At 33.5% G+C, this 16,811-nt stretch overlaps 3 protein-coding genes across 4 annotated transcripts; all 3 read left to right on the plus strand.

Annotated features, from left to right (window-relative positions):
- Positions 1-1,281: 1,281 nt before the first annotated feature.
- LOC105179391 (purine permease 3-like) lies at positions 1,282-3,577 on the plus strand. Its single transcript, XM_088883226.1, has 2 exons — positions 1,282-2,094; positions 3,065-3,577. The coding sequence occupies exons 1-2, from the start codon at positions 1,381-1,383 to the stop codon at positions 3,425-3,427; spliced, it is 1,077 nt and encodes a 358-aa protein (XP_088739352.1). The 5' UTR covers positions 1,282-1,380; the 3' UTR covers positions 3,428-3,577.
- A 5,126-nt stretch (positions 3,578-8,703) lies between these two features.
- Positions 8,704-11,700, plus strand: LOC105179390 (purine permease 3-like). The gene is made up of 2 exons (XM_088883019.1): positions 8,704-9,449; positions 11,239-11,700. Exons 1-2 carry the CDS (start codon positions 8,736-8,738, stop codon positions 11,599-11,601), a joined length of 1,077 nt encoding a protein of 358 aa, XP_088739145.1. The 5' UTR covers positions 8,704-8,735; the 3' UTR covers positions 11,602-11,700.
- Positions 11,701-12,861: 1,161 nt separating this feature from the next.
- LOC105179392 (Cytidine/deoxycytidylate deaminase family protein) lies at positions 12,862-16,811 on the plus strand. 2 transcript variants are annotated; one of them, XM_011103004.3, is made up of 9 exons: positions 12,862-13,117; positions 13,776-13,851; positions 13,985-14,024; positions 14,834-14,892; positions 14,978-15,015; positions 15,163-15,226; positions 15,328-15,381; positions 15,995-16,096; positions 16,353-16,811. In XM_011103004.3, the coding sequence occupies exons 1-9, from the start codon at positions 12,939-12,941 to the stop codon at positions 16,407-16,409; spliced, it is 669 nt and encodes a 222-aa protein (XP_011101306.1). In that variant the 5' UTR covers positions 12,862-12,938; the 3' UTR covers positions 16,410-16,811. The 2 variants fall into 2 exon arrangements, with proteins under 2 accessions (XP_011101306.1, XP_088739146.1); XM_088883020.1 differs by lacking the exon at positions 15,328-15,381.

Below are 16,811 nucleotides of genomic sequence, written 5' to 3' on the forward strand. Positions count from 1 at the left end.
CATTCCTTTTTCAAAGTGTAAATTTGGCTCAAAAGTCTATGCATCTTAAAGAGCTCAACTGTCAAATTCAGAGACAGTATTAAATATTAGACAATGAGTTTGACAATTCTTTCCTTATAAATTCCATACATTTGGATACAATTATTTGAATGAAAAGTATAAAACAATGTGTATTAATTATGAACACTGGCCAATTAGAATTTTTAGGAATCATTTCGCAATCAATATGGGATGGGGAAATGGCAACATTTTCCCCCACCTAATCCGTCCATGTCTTTGTGCAGCCTTTATTAGATCAATTATCCCACCTCCAAGACAACTCAAAACACTTGAACATATGTCTTGCAAAATTCTTGTTGAATTTTGATTCGGTCAAATTTGAATTAATTATATGATAGGTACAATAAATTTATCATATGATTAGTGTATAGTTTAAAAAAATTATTAATCACAAAATAAATGTATATATATAATTAGATTGACTAGAACAAAAATTTTTCCGTATATCCCATCCTTTCGTCAGGTATGTAGCGAGGTCCAAGAAATCAATGTGTGACGAGAATGTCAACTCCTTTCCCATCCACTCAACGTCTCCCACATACGATGTGTGCCCTCTTGATGTGGTTGATGCTTTCAGACAATTTCTCCCACCAATTCAGACCTCCTCCTAACTTCATCCTACCTCAAACACTATTCATCTATTTGGTTTATGCATTCCCAATTCATCAAATTTCTTCCGTTTACTGAATATTGATTCGATGTTCGGTTATTTTTTAGAAAAAAAAATGGTAATTCGATCGATTTCGATTTTTTGCTCCAATAAATCGAAATTAATCGAATACTGATTTTCTTTTTAAATAGAAAAATATATATCATCATTTTATAAAATATATACAAATAATATCATAAATTTAACTTTATTCGTATTTAAGTGTAACTATCTTAACTTGACAATTACTAATCTTATTCAATTCTAAATTTAATCTTTTCTAAAATTCGATTGGTTCAGTACAACATTGAAATAAATCAAAATAAATTTGATTTTTACTTAATTAATTGAACCGAATATTTCAATTCAGTGACGTACTAAAATTTTTGTTCGATTCGATTCAATTAATCAAAATAAACACCTCTAAATCAATAATCCACATTTACAAAATGTTGCCATCGATTGGTATCACTTGCTCAATTCTATAAACATGACATATATATTAAATAAAATAAAAAATACAATAAAAGCCAATATGCTTCAATTTTGTACTACCATGATAAAACTTATATATATATACATAGAATAGAAATCATTATAAGATAACGCTCTCAAGTCCCAAGTGAAGCTGCAATATTTTCATTAATATAGTTTACCAAGAATCTTAATTAATGGAGGCTGAAGGTGGCGGCCGCAGCTCTACCAGGAGGAAACTTCTCCTATTTCTCAACTGCGTCCTGCTCATCGTAGGCAACTGCGGTGGCCCGCTCATCATTCGTCTCTACTTCATCAAGGGTGGCAAACGAATCTGGCTCTCCAGCCTCCTCCAAACCGCCGGCTTCCCCGTCATCCTCATCCCCCTCACCGTCGCCTACGCATGGCGCCGCCGCCACAGCGCCTCCACCAAGCTCGTCTTCATGAACCGTCGGGTTTTCCTCGCTTCCGTGATCCTCGGCGTCGTCGCCGGCGGCGCCAACTACTTCTACTCCTACGGCCTCGCGCAGCTGCCGGTCTCGACCTCGTCTCTCATCGTCGCGACGCAGCTGGCCTTCACGGCGGCGTTCGCGTTCCTCCTCGTGAAGCAGAGGTTCACCGCGTACTCGGTCAACGCCATCGTCCTGCTGACGGTTGGCGCAGCGGTGCTGGGGATCAACTCGAGCGGCGACCGGCCGGCGGGGGTGACGGGGAAGGAGTACGCGTTGGGGTTTGCTCTGACGGTGGCGGGGGCGGCACTGGGGGGGTTCTTGCTGCCGTTGGTGGAGCTGACGTACGCGAAGGCGAAGCAGGCAGTTACGTACACCCTGGTGCTGGAAATTCAGATGATGATGTGCGTTTTCGCGACTGCTTTCTGCAGTGTTGGGATGCTCATCAACAACGATTTTCAGGTCAATTAATATTTACTCTATTTTAATTAATAGTCAGCAATTGAAGCACTCTCCATTCAGTATATAATTGAAAATAAAAGTTAAAAAGTTATGTAAATAAACATTAAACAAAATTAACTCTAAACCGATGGTTGAAAAATAAATGTACTTATAACGAGTAATTTTTATCCACATAATAATAGTTATTATAGGTCCTTTTTGTTTAATTAATAGTAAATACAAATAAAAAAATTTGATTTTACATTGACTTTTTTTTCATTTTAATAAATTTTTTTATAATTTGGTTATGAAAATAATAATAATGTTGTAATAGTTTTTACTTTTATTTAGAAAAAGTTGTAAGCAGTATTAAAAGTTAGAACCGTTTGAAAATAAAAGTTAAAAGTGAAAAAGAAAAGTTGGAGTTGTAGTTTTTGGACAAACCAATTTAATGTTTACAATCTTACATGTAAGCTGCAGAAATTGGTAGTTAGGAGCTATTTATAACTTTTAGCTTAAATGAACTTAATATAATTAGTTCAAAATTAAAAGTTATAAGCAAGAACACTATTTTCAATTTATTTTTATCAATAAACTGATAAACGATTTATGTTAAGCTCTTGACAAATGCATGTAAGGGGTGTTTGGAAACATTTATCTTAAGTGTTTATTAGCTTATAATTGGAAAAAAAAAAAAAAGACTAAAAAAAGTGTCTTAATTTGTTTACAGTTTTTACTTGAATTGATTAAATTAAATTGATTCAAATCCAAAGTTATAAATAGGTCTCGGATTATATGTATAATTATGAAATCCGAACTTTTATTATTTAACTTAAATTTTTTTTTTATATATTTATTTCTATCCAAAAAATAAGAAGTTATTGCAAACACATCTATATATCACAAAGTAAGAAGTTCATTAACTTTGTGCTAGAATTACAACAAAGCTTTAAAAATATGGTACCAACAAATTGTGTGTTCTGTTTTGCAGGCAATTCCGAAAGAGGCAAAGCAATATGAACTTGGAGAAACCAAGTACTATTTGGTGCTCTTTTGGACAACCATTGTCGTGCAATGGTTTTTCTTGGGCTGCATTGGAGTAGTGTTCTATGCTTCATCTCTATTTTCAGGCATAGTAATCACAGTTTCGCTCCCCATCACAACGTTGTTGGCTGTTGCTTTTTACCATGAAAAGTTTCAACCAGAAAAGGGGGTTTCCCTATTCCTCTCTCTTTGGGGATTTACTTCGTACTATTTTGGTGAGATGAAACAGAAAAAGATGAAAAATGACAGTGTTGATCTTCATAGCAGAGAAACAGTACAGATGAGTGGCCTAGTTGTTGTTGATCCTTGATTGGTAGGAGTCATTCTGCCTAAATACAATGTTGGGGCAGACTCCACACTCTCACAGATTGTTCACCAACTTATAAGTTTTTGTTAGCTTACTTTATTTGTACAAGATTTCTTAGAAGTTTTTGTTTTATATATTAATGTTTTTGTAGTATTTGTGATTATCAGTGTAGAAGATGATTCAAGTTGGCATCATATGTAACTTAATTCATGATGTCAAAAGCATATCAAGAAATTGCGAACTAAGATGGATGACGCCCACAACTCTACTTAAACTTTTAACCCTTGTTTATTTATGAAAAAAGCTCATTGCCTCTGCATCAACGAGTTACGTTACTTTTTTTTTAATTCAAAAAATCATTTTGTCATTTTTTCTATTTATGCAATATTTTTGCATATTAGTAATTTTACATGGAGATTTATTGCATTTAGTCTTTTATTTTTATGATGTGTTCAATAAAAAATATTTTTAAATTTTCTTAATTCAAATATATAAAAATATTTATGTGAATTGACAGCGAATTGTAGACAAATATTTCTAGCATTTCTACAATTTTGCCCACGAAGCATTTGAAAATTATCGCAAATAATGCTATATAACTTAAGTGTATAATTATGAAGGTAAGTGAGAGTATATATTTACTATAGTCTAGTTATGTAAACAACATATCAATATAACATTGCGTTTGTTTGGTAGATAACAGTTACAAGCTCACGTTCATTTATAAAAACTCAAGTATTAAAAAAGAGGCAATTTATAAATAATTTGAGGACAGGTAATTATCACTGGCCCACATCTATCCTTAAAAAATTGGTTATTAAAGAGAAGGGATATCCACTTCATAAACACCCCTACGGACCCTCTCCCAACCATTGTGCGACATAGAACTTGTAACATTCACTTCCATCTAATCCACGCATGTCCTCGTGCAGTGTGGACCCCCTCAATCCACCCTACATCGAAGACTCACACATAAATTTTCTTTCTGGATATCGGTAAGGTACTGTTCTGACACCACTTGTCTTAAAAATCCACAACCATCGCCAAAAGATCAGCTACTAAGAAGGAAAGATGCCCACTTTAAAACACCCCGAGGATCCTCTCTTCCAATCGATGTAAAATGGGGAACTTGCAGCAATAACATGTAAGGGAAAAAGGAAAAATATAGCATCGATCATATCACAAATTTTATGCTAGTTTATATATATGGAAATTAAATAAGTTAAAAATCTATAGGGCAAAATTGTTTAAGTATTTAGATTTAATATAATATTTTTTTAATAAATAGTAGATGAATACGCACATTCATTGCGGATGTAAACATAGTTTGACTACCTTATTTCCATTATTGGTGGGGCAGTGATCAAGCAACTACCATAACCAAATTCATTTTAAACCATAATATATTTTTAATTAATTCGAATATTTTATTACAAAATTATATTACGTATCACATTTTATTTAGTATGATTTCATTCATAATTATATGCACAACTTTTTATTACTAGTTCTTACTGGTGATAATGTTTATAAAATAATTACATTATTAAAATTACAAAATTTATTATGATGCTGAAATAAAAAATTGTCACTAAGCATATTACCAGTAACGACATCAAGAACAATCACTTAATTTTTTATTTTGAGATGACTTTAAATTTATGTTTTGTGAAATTTAATATATTTATATTATGAATAATTTTGTTTCTTTAATTTGGTGTTGTTTGTCTAATAAATTACTTAGTTATTGTTGAGAAGTTTTGGCCCAGAATCAAAATTGGTAGGTCCAAGCTCATAGCACCCCAACCACTCACCATGGATGGCAACCCAAATTTGCTGCCTCGGGCCCATTCCTCGACCCATACCCGTGACCCGGCCCACTCCTCATCCCCCAACCCGATTCTTTACCTAATTAATTAGGTCCATCTCTTTGTAGATGTAATCATAAAACTGATTCTCTCTCTCTCTCTCTCTCTCTCTCTCTCTCTCTCTCTCTCTCTCTCTCTCGTTTCTCCTTCCTCTCTGAATCAACACCGCCATCTTCTCTATTCTCGTTTATCTTGCCCAGTCGTCTCTCTCTCTCTCCGGCATAAATATCCCTCCTCCTATAAATCCTCTGGTGGAATGAGATAACCTGTATTTCTTCTAGGTGCTGGTTCTGTGTGTTTCTTTGTGGACGAAGTTTCTTAGTGGGTATTTTGGGTCTATGTGATCGGCCTTTTGTGGATGTCTGAGTGGCTGGGCCTTGATGGCTGTTATGAGTTTAACAACCGGTATGTGGTTGTCAGTTTTAGTAGTTGTGGGCTATTCTCATCGAATCTAGCCCCTGAGCCATTATCATTTTTTTTTTTTGTTTCCATCTTACTTTGTTATCATTTTTTGTAATTATATTTGTTAATTTTCATTTTTAATAAATTCTGTAATTTTGGATTGTAATAATTTTTTTTTATCTGTACTATTATTTTAGGCTCATCACGTATGCATAAATTTTCAACAGTTAAATTCATGAAAACAATGAGGAAAATATTTATTGATACACTCCGAAAAATAAAGTTAATTAACTAATTACAGCATCTAGAGGGTCAACGAGTCATGTCGATCGAGTTATACAAAATGTGGTTCATTATTTAGTTCGGATCTGATTTATCTGTTACACAATGAAATATTATTATATATTTGGTGAATTGAATTAAAAGAAAAAAAAATCAATTGTGGGCACACTCCCATAAAAGTACTTCTTACTTTGAATATATATATATATATATATATATATATATATAAATATATGCCAAATGATTGCCTTTCTTGCGCCTTGAAACCTGGTAGTCTGTGGTGAAAGACTGGCATAATCAATATTTAAATTTATAATAATGGCACAATAATGACAAATTTCACATTTTTCGGTATTATTCAAGATTTAGTTCTATTGCGAGTGTCTACATAAGTCAATGCAACTTACAATTCCTTTTAGATAAATTACAATTATCTCTCCTGAGATTTGATATAAAAAATATTACAATAAATAAAATTATAATTTTAGTGCATAAAAATAATTTGACCAATTCACCATAAAAAATGAATGGCAAACTCATATGATAATTTTCTAGGAGATCCTCTTTTGAGATACGCATCATATACTTTATGAGTTTCAATTTGTTGTCAATGGCGTTTTTAAGATATGAATTTCTTCTCCTATAGTATTATAATGACTTGGCGCATTTTCTTGTATTTCACTCTCACTATACTCTTATTTCTTGTAGATTTTTATTTTCTCAAAAACTCCTCATTTTTCAGAGGCTTTGTTGTACGTAAGAATCTTGTAGATTTTTCCTCCTCGTAGATTTTTGTTCCTTGTAAGCTCTTTACTCCTTTTAGACTTTTTACTCTTTGTAAGGTCTTTAGCACTCATAGGCTTTCATAGTTTTTCGTATCGTCGAATTATTCTCCTTTATTTGTAATTAATGTAAATTAATGCAATTGAAGGAGTTGACTAAAATTTCTAAAAATTAATGCAAATGAAGGTGTTGACTAAAATTTTTAAAAATAAGTTAGAAATAGAAGAAGCTTATAAGTTAATTTGTATAATGTTTTCAAACATTGTATAACATGTTTCCAATTTTTAAATTATCATAGATATATATTTTAAAAAGTATATCAACTCATCCAAAACACCTTCCAAGTCATTGACTATGACATAACTCTTTATAGTAATTAGATAGGTTATATATAGCAATTTATGTTTAGTGTTTGTTGACCTAATGTATTGTAAATTCATCTTTCTCCACACTTTTTTTTATAAAAAAATATAATTTTTATTTCTTACTTAATAAGTAAAGAAAGAATATCATACATACTTCCATAAAGAAAGGTAATGAGAAAATGTGATGTCTAAAATATCATACACAAATTTATGCGACATGTTTCTTTTAGGTCAATCATGCTTCAAACGCACATATCCCAACCTTTTTTCAAATGTATGTATAAGAAAGTCCAAGAAATTAATGTGGGGCGAGAATGCCCTTCAATCCACAGCTCCCTCAAACGACGCGTACCGCCCTTAGGAGAGCCCCGACTACCTCAAACCCTTCCACCGATCCACACGTTTTGGATTGATCCTACCTCAAAGATTCATCCGCGTCTCACCCTCTAGGTTTTTGGAGGGCCCTGTTTGATTATCACATTATTAGTGGTCCACGTGCATGAAAATCATGCTATATATTTTATTTAATATAATATTTTATACACATAACTCGTATATATTAAATATAATAAAAAAATAAGGAATAAAAAAAATCAATCTACCTCAATTTATACTAACATGAGAAAACTTGTACATTTTATAAATTTATAATAATTCAATATAACACGAGCCCCTAGTGAATGGGCAATCACATATATAGACTAGAAATCATAAGATAAAAGCTCCTAACTCCCAAGTGAAGCTGCAATTTTCAGGGAAAAATATTTTTTTAGTCCGTTAAGTATGTTTAATTTTAGTATTAATTTTATAAGTATGCCCATTTTTTATTAACTCCAGTAACTTACAAAATTGATTAGATTTAGTCCGTTTGAGGGTTTTCTATTTTTTTGTTTGGCCAAAATTTTAAATTTACCTGGAACTTGCCAACGTATAAATTAGTCGGTCCAATTCGCGGCCAATTAACCACGTGTCATCCACATGGGAAAGTACATGGCTTGCATACGTGGCTTGTATGCTGATTGGGCAGACCCTTCTCTCTACAAAATTAAATTCATTTAAAAAATTCAAAAAAATTAAACAAAAATTGATTAGGGAAAAAAGTGAGCTTATTACCTTGTACTCTTGACAGAAATGGAACCTCCTTTTTCAATTTTGATTAATGCAAAAAGTCTGAACCATTGCTTTCTTTCTGCAGTAACAAAAAAGTGATCCTTCCACGGAAGAAGATATTGGAACCGAGAGATAAAGGAGAAAAATGGGTTTGTGCAAGTATGTGGAGAAGAAAATATATTTTGTTGGTTAGGAAAAGTGTTTTGGAGGGAAAAGTCACCTTTCTTCCCTCCAAAAGATTGTTAACTTGTCTTCCACATCATGATTTTAGTCACATAGGATTATAAATCAACAAAAACGCCTCTAAGTGTCCAGTCATATCTCTTTTCCGGGCAAATTATAAATCCAATTCATCGGATGACTAAATATAATCAATTTTACTAGTTACTGGAGTTAATAAAAAATGGATATACTTATAGAACTAAAACTAAAATTGTGCATATTTAATGGACTAAAAAAATATTTTTTCCCAATTTTCACATTTACCAAGAATCTTAATTAATGGAGGCTGCAGCTGGTGGCCGCAGCTCCACCTGGAGGAAACTTCCCCTACTTCTCAACTGCATCCTACTCATAGTAGGCAACTGCGGTGGGCCTCTCATCATGCGTCTCTACTTCATCAAGGGCGGGAAACGAATCTGGCTCATCAGCTTCCTCCAAACCGCCGGCTTCCCCGTTATTCTCATCCCCCTCACCATCGCCTACGCATGGCGCCGCCGCAGCGCCTCCAGCACCAAGCTCGTCTTCATGAACCGTCGGGTTTTCCTCGCGTCCATAATAATCGGCGTCGTCACCGGCGGCTCCAACTACTGCTACTCCTACGGCCTCGCGCAGCTGCCGGTCTCGACCGCAACCCTCATTGTCTCGACGCAGCTGGTTTTCAACGCGGCGTTCGCGTTCCTCCTCGTGAAGCAGAGGTTCACCGCGTACTCAGTGAACGCCGTCGTCCTGCTGACGGTTGGCGCCGTTGTGCTGGGGATCAACTCGAGTGGCGACCGGCCGGCGGGGGTTACGGGGAAGGAGTACGCGTTGGGGTTTGCTCTGACGGTGGGGGCGGCGGCGCTGGGGGGTTTCATGCTGCCGTTGGTAGAGGTGACGTACGCAAAGGCGAAGCAGGCGGTTACGTACACCCTGGTGCTGGAAATTCAGATGATGATGAGCGTTTTCGCGGCTGCTTTCTGCTGTGTCGGCATGCTCATCAACGGCGACTTTCAGGTCTGTAAGCACACTCCATGTATTTATATAATTTATTTTTAAATTTAATTAATTAAAAAACAAAATATAAATTAAAAAAAGATGAAATAATTTCAAATTTGCATGAATAAAAAATCAACTTTAAAGATGATGAAAAATACATATGTTTGTGGGTATTTTAGTAAACGTGTATATATATATATATATTGTGGAATGAATTTCTGTAATTAAATAATATCACGTGATTTATGTTGATGACTAATTAATCCATTTTAATCATATAGTAAACGACCAATCATATAATGGTACTGAATTTGAAAAGTGCTTTTTAAAGTTATATATATATATATATATATAAATCATATAATGGTACTGAATTTGAAAAGTGCTTTTTAAAGTTATATATATATATATATATATAATATTTTGCAATTAAAATTAAGAATAATTCCTTGAGTTATTATATAATTATACACATAAATTTCAGTAGTTTAGAAAATTACAGTTAGTTCCCATGAAATTTGCATGTATATACAAATAGGTTCATTTATTAGTTAAAATTTACTTTGTTAATATTAAAAAAAATAATTGAACATAAATGATATTTGCCCTAACATATTGCATGTCAAAAAAAGTTTTTTTTGCTAAACTATCCTTATAATAATATACAACATCACATGCACTTACGTGTGTAAATCATGTATAAGAGTAATTTGAATCACAAATAATTTTATTTTATCAGTAATAAGTCAATTATGAGAAAATATAATCAATTTTTATCTGATTTTTTTGTTAATATCAGCAAATTTGATATTTTTTTATTAATTAATGACTCACTTGTTAGACGAAAATAAATTTCAAGACTACTAAATGTAATTTTTTGAACCACATGGGGTATATGAATAATTACACCAAACCTTTAAGGAGGGCAGTGTAATTATTCCTAAGAATTATTAGACCCAAAAATCAAATTGTGTATAAAATATATACAGCCCTTAACTCAACTAAAATGCCAATTATAAGTCGTTGCTTGATTGGTAATATTGAAATTTTACAGTCAAATGTTATGAGTTTGAGTGCGACGAAAGTGGATGTATGTCTAATTTTATAATAGTTTTGTTATTTCTTTGTCTCGTTTGAATGTATTTATTTATTTAAATTATTGGTGTATAATTAATAAATCTTTAAATTTTAAACATATTGAATAATGTAATAAATTATATACCACTAAAAAAAATAGACTAAAATGAATGTCAAGAATTAGTAGCAATTAAGACTTAAGAAATATCAAGAATCTATAACTATCAAATAAGTTATTATTAAAGTAAATACATACACATGTGAGATTTAATCTCAAAATATTTAAATAATTGGGGTTTGAATTTAGCTACTTTGATAAAAGTTCATTAGCTTCAAGCTAAACTTTAAAAAATGCACTCTAGAGGGTGTCTAGGGATTTTATACGATGTTATAAAAGTATATACAACGCTATGTAATATTTGATAAAATTTTTATAAAAAGAATTTATAAATTTCATTAATAAGACGTTATGATCTTATAATCTCTTATTAAGATTTTAACAAATTTCTTCAGATTAGTTATAACCTTTTCATTATTAATATCTTATAAACTAATAAGCTCCCAATATTTTATTTTTAAAACTTATAAGTTATTTTCTAAAAAAAAATTTATCAAGCACTTTGTAATATTTTATAAAATACTTTAAAGAACTTATACGTTCACCCAAACACCCTATTCAATATTTATGGGAATTATTTGCCAACAAACTAATATGTGTTTTGATTTGCAGGCAATCCCAAGAGAGGCAAAGCAATATGAACTTGGAGAAACCAAGTACTATTTGGTGCTCTTTTGGACAACCATTGTTCAGCAATGCTTCTTCTTGGGCTGCATTGGAGTAGTGTTCTATGCTTCTTCCCTACTTTCCGGCATAGTAATCACGGTTTCGCTCCCCATCACAACATTGTTGGCTGTAGTTTTCTACCATGAAAAGTTCCAACCAGGAAAAGGGGTTGCCCTCTTCCTATCTCTTTGGGGATTCACTTCATATTTTTTTGGTGAGATGAAGCAAAAAAATATGAAAAATAACAATATTGTTCTTCAGAGCGGAGAAACAATACAAATGACTGATCTGAGTGTTGCAGATCCTTAATTTCTAGGAGTCATTCAGTTTAAATGTAATGTTGGAACAAACTTCATACTCTCACAGATTGTTCACCAATTTATAGGTGGTAAAGTTATTGTAGTTATATATTGTGTTAGCTTACTTTATTCGTATTCTTAGAAGTTTTCATTCTATATATTAATGCTTTCCCAATATTTGTAATTATCAATTTATTGGGACATTCTTGGATGGATTTAGTGTAATACTTTTGGTCTATTCGAGAAGTACATGTGCATAATACTTGTGTGTTAAAAGAATAGGTAGAAAGAAGAAATTGCAAAGTAGAATGGACAACGCCCACAACCATACTTAAACTTTAAGGCCTTGCTTATTTATGTTTTTATTTTTGCTTTTTCATTTTAATTTATTTGAAAATGTAATCTTATGTTTGTTTATAGAATTAATTATATTTTATCCCCAGTAGAAATATGAATAGGCACAAAACTTCTCTAAACACAACAAAATACACACAAGGCAACATGACTCCCTAAACTCTTTCTTTTTTTTTTTTTCAAAGAAAAAAAAAATCTTATTACCTCGTATCAGGGGTTGCATTGCGTTTTTTTTTTTTTATATATATATAAAGAGTCGTCTTGTCCTTTCAAGAAAATAACTATTAAGGACCCACATTCATTCCTAAAATTTCGATTATTAAGGAGGAAGGGCACTCACTTTGTAAACACTCTCAAAATATCTCTCTCAACCCATACGGGCTAGAGACCTTGTAACAGTCATCCCATCCAGTCTCCTCGGCCTCTTCTTACATCAACATTGGCCCATGGATCCTCGTTTAGGTATTAGTAGGATTCTGTTGTGATACCTTTTGTTATAGACTCACATTTATCGTTAAAGATCAAGTACTAAGAATAAGGGATTTTTCACTTTATAAACACCCCAAGAAATAAAAATTTATAAAATAACACGTGTGGGAAAAAGAAAACTTAAATTTGTAATTAAAATAAATAAATAAATAATAAAAACATGTAATGCGCTAACTAGCCCTACCATTATTAAAAAGAAATGAAAAATAATTAAAAAGAAGAAGATAGGGGAAAATACAAATTGGAGTGAGCTGAAATACAAATAATTAAAAAGAAATGAAAAATAATTAAAAAGAAGAGGATAGGGGAAAAGAGTCTATGTATGGAATTGGGCTGAAATACAAATTGGAGTCAGCCCAATAGCTCTTGAGCGAGCCCACATTTTCCCGCTACTTTTTCACTTTTTACATTATTTGCCACCCTTTTTCGTCATTTTCGCGGCAAAGATTTTCTCTCTCACTTAGTTGTGGGTGTGAGTGTGTGTGTGAAGTGCCGGGGAAGGTGATGAATTCGAGAGAGATAACTTTGCTTTTCGCCGCAGCAGGATTGGGTGCGGTGACCTCCGCTATCTCCGTCAGCTTGTTCTTCAACTTCAGAAGCCCCAAGAAGCGCTGCTCGGAAAACGGCGTCGAGGAGAAGAAATCTGCTCTTCAGAGCCCATTTGATCCCGCAAAGCGGAAAGGGTCGGTATTATTTGGTTCCATTATTGACTTTTTTTGTGTTTATCTTTGGAGATGGTGCTAAATATGGTCAACAGTGTTGTCTCTTCACTCGAAATGTATTTGGAATGATTAGAAGAGAAAGAGGGTTTTAGGACGAAATTTTCATTAAACTTGAGAGTTTGAAATGTAAGTTACAAAGTCTATATCGACATTATGTTTAAGTTTTTTTCTTTTCTTTCCCTCGGTGAATACTGTAGATTGCTTGTTGATTTGAGGTTGCAGATGAAACGATTTGGGTTTGACAAAGTGTTCGAACTTGGAATCAGTTCTTGCAGTACTTTGAAATCCTATTGTTTGGGAAGAAAAACTCAAAAGGGAATTCTATTATTTTCGTTTCAATGAGAAATGTTGTGGTGTTTTAAACTGTGAATTTGGAGCTAAGGATTTCAAGTATAAAATCCTTACCTAAGAAAACTTTAATTGATTGAGAATTTTGAATTTGATGGCCCAAGCTCCTCAGGAGTCATGGCATCAGTTACAGTAATGCAGTAGTTCTCAGGCAGGAAATCAAGCATGAATTACAACAAAAGTGTAGCAGGGGTTTGCTTTAAGATTTATTATAAAAAGAAGCGAAAAACTTCTAAATTTCATTCCCTTGGTATTTTGATTTGGATTGCAGATATCTGTCCTGGGATGACTATTTTATGGCAATTGCATTTCTTTCAGCTGAGAGGTCCAAGGATCCCAACAGACAGGTTTCATTACATTATTATACTATTAAAACAAGAGGACAAGAGAGAGAGAGAGAGAGTTGCCCTTCTGTGTATTATACTAAATTTATATTTTATGGTTTGTTGTAACATCTTAGTTACTTGTCCTTTTCTATAGGTTGGTGCTTGCTTGGTGAGCGAAAAGGGAATAATACTTGGTAAGATTGCTTGATTGAATGAGTTTTTCCTAAGAAAACTTTCATCATTAATTTCGAGAATGATTATTATTGTTAGACTGTTATTCTATCTTTCTACTTTGGCTTGTCATATATTGATGTTTCGTGGTCCTGAAAGCATCTACCGACCTAGCAAATACTACAGTAAAAAGTGTCCTTCCTCAATTGAAAGTGGGGTTCACCAGTTGCAGCATTGATCCCTTAGCATGTAGATTTTCCCATTTGAATGTTCAACAGGACCCTGCCTGCATGACTAGCTATTGCGAGAACAAGATTGGATTACCATGCCTAATGCTCTAATTTTCTGTTTGTTCACTTTTAGAGCAGTTTTCTTTAGGTTTTTTGTCTTCTGAGCAATTTGAGACTGGTCCTTAGTGCAAATTAGCGGGATGCATTTGGCACGAACCACAATTTCTTTTAGTTATAAACGATGTAGAATTTTAGACTCCATATTAAGAATTACTTTAATCGATTACAACGTAGACTATTTCACTCGCTGACTGATCACTTATAGTGAAAGCACCTGGTCATGACTTGTGTTACCTATTGGATTTTTTCCGAAACCAAAGAATCTGATTTGTTCTCTTTGGCCAATGTGTTCCCTGAACCTTCAAGCTTGTGGTCTATTTTGTTATGCATGCAATTGGTAAGGGATTTGAAGTACTGGATTACTTTCTGTTTATCATCATCAATCAAGCATGTGACTCTAAAATCCTTTCTTAAGTAAAACCTCATAGTCATAATGTTTATTAAAAAACTGAAGCTATTGTTGGTATTTTGGTTCATTGAAGGCATTGGTTACAATGGGTTTCCACGTGGTTGCTCAGATGACAAGCTTCCATGGTCTAAGGTTTGAAGTCCTTTCTACCTTAAGATGAAATATAGAATCAATGTTTAAAATTTGAGTATCTCTTACTTCTACCCTGGTATATCAGAAATCCAAGAATGGAGATCCCCTGGAAACAAAGTACCCGTGAGTCCTATAATTTTAGTAATGAGTAAACTTCTCTTGCCATTATATGCATTTACTTGTTTTCAACCTCGGGTTTGTTCTTTTCAAGTCATTCTCCTTAATACCAAAGTTGCAACTGATCATTTTCTTTTTGGCGGTTTCTTGCAGTTATGTATGCCATGCTGAAGTCAATGCTATCTTGAACACAAATCATGCATCTGCTGCAGGGCAAGTTAGTTCTAGTCTCATCTGATGTGTCAGTTTCCTTTATTTCTTTCAGTATTCAGGTTTGGCATTTCTGATTGTATGAATTTACCTGAATTACCACTGCAGAGGCTTTATGTTACAATGTTTCCTTGCAACGAATGTGCAAAGATAATTATTCAGGTGATTAGAAGTTTCTTTATTGCAATTGGTAACTCGATTCATGCACATACTACAACTACTTGCTAATTTGAACGAGATTGTAATGCTGCCCGTTGAATGTTATATAGTAACATGGAGGGAGGAGGTGACTAAGGCCCATTCACTGAATCTGGTGTCTGTAATTCATATGGAATCCCAGATGTTAGTTTCATCATTTTTTTTAGTGAAAGAGTCACTTTCAGGTAAGAAGGATTTGCAACTGAAGAAGCAAGGGCACTGCTGAATTAACAATTTCAAATAATTTATAATCTAATATCTGCAACCGTTGGCACTTGTAGCTGCATTTTTCTAAACTAACATCTCAAGTGGGCATTTCTTGGGTATCTGAATGCCTGTCTCATGAGAAGCCAGACGTTTGTATTACTCAATACAATCACAGATATAAAAATTAATCCCTTAATATTTGAGGGACATTCTTTCCTCGAAATTGCAGTTATTAACATCTTAAATTTTCACTATTCCTCCTGTTTATACCACCGTTTCCACCCATTCTGCCCATACATCTAATGCTTTACCTTTCAGCTTGCTGGCATAAATCTGGTTTTCTTAGGAACTGAAAGTCTTAATTTTGCAGTCAGGTGTTGTAGAGGTTATCTACTATGTGGAGAAGAGATTGGAAAATCCGGATGCTGCCTATGTTGCTTCGCGCAAACTTCTATCTATGGCAGGTGTAAAAGTAAGCTAAGATACTTTCTCCGAAATGCTTTCTGCTATCATCTTGATCTCAAAGATTGTCATCAAGAACCTTCAAGGAAAAGTTCTCTATCAGATGCACCCTTCTCTCTCTTCCACAAAGGAAAATCCAGTAAAAGTTCAAAGGCAAAAAAAAGAAAAAGACGAGAAGTTTTAGTATTTTATTAGATTTGAACCTTTTAACTAGTATTTCTATCTATAGCTTGCTTATATTGACGTCAAAATTTCTTGTTTTAAAGGTAAGGAGACATCAGCCGCAGATGGAACAGATCCTGATCAAATTCGATGACCTTTAGGAGCTTCTAAGACAGCTGCACCAGTATGCTAACCTTTAATAGTGTTATGGACATAATTAGCCCAAATGTTAAGAAGTCCAATAGAGTTACTGCAAAATTAATAGGTCTATGGACTATTATCACTAATGAAAACAAAACAGATAGTAAAAAAGTTGTTAGGCATGCTAGAAATGGTGACACTTGTTCAAAGATCCTTTATCAGGTTTTGTATTTAATGTTATGGAGAGCAATGAAAAGAGGAGAGAACAATTTCAAAGAAAAGATTCTTCTTCTTCCTCAATTTCTGGAGCCCTTCCTAACACATCGAAGTCTTTGCTGTGGTATGTACACTTGTGGAGATTATAGCAATTTGTATGATCATCTCCTGTCCCCCGTCAAGAAACATGGAGAATTCAGCTGCAA

This window comes from Sesamum indicum, linkage group LG8 (assembly GCF_026168435.1).
Source record: "Sesamum indicum cultivar Baizhima isolate 11 linkage group LG8, ASM2616843v1, whole genome shotgun sequence".
In the NCBI taxonomy this organism is placed as follows: domain Eukaryota; kingdom Viridiplantae; phylum Streptophyta; class Magnoliopsida; order Lamiales; family Pedaliaceae; genus Sesamum; species Sesamum indicum.

Bases quoted from the DNA above. Each gene is read 5' to 3' on its own strand.
- LOC105179392 (XM_011103004.3), top strand. From the start codon at position 12,939: ATGAATTCGAGAGAGATAACTTTGCTTTTCGCCGCAGCAGGATTGGGT. The intron at 15,227-15,327 runs GTTAGTTCTAGT...TTACCACTGCAG, and splicing joins ATGCATCTGCTGCAGGGCAA to AGGCTTTATGTTACAATGTT. The intron at 15,382-15,994 runs GTGATTAGAAGT...TTAATTTTGCAG, and splicing joins GTGCAAAGATAATTATTCAG to TCAGGTGTTGTAGAGGTTAT.
- LOC105179390 (XM_088883019.1), top strand. From the start codon at position 8,736: ATGGAGGCTGCAGCTGGTGGCCGCAGCTCCACCTGGAGGAAACTTCCC. The intron at 9,450-11,238 runs GTCTGTAAGCAC...TTTGATTTGCAG, and splicing joins TCATCAACGGCGACTTTCAG to GCAATCCCAAGAGAGGCAAA.
- LOC105179391 (XM_088883226.1), top strand. From the start codon at position 1,381: ATGGAGGCTGAAGGTGGCGGCCGCAGCTCTACCAGGAGGAAACTTCTC. The intron at 2,095-3,064 runs GTCAATTAATAT...TCTGTTTTGCAG, and splicing joins TCATCAACAACGATTTTCAG to GCAATTCCGAAAGAGGCAAA.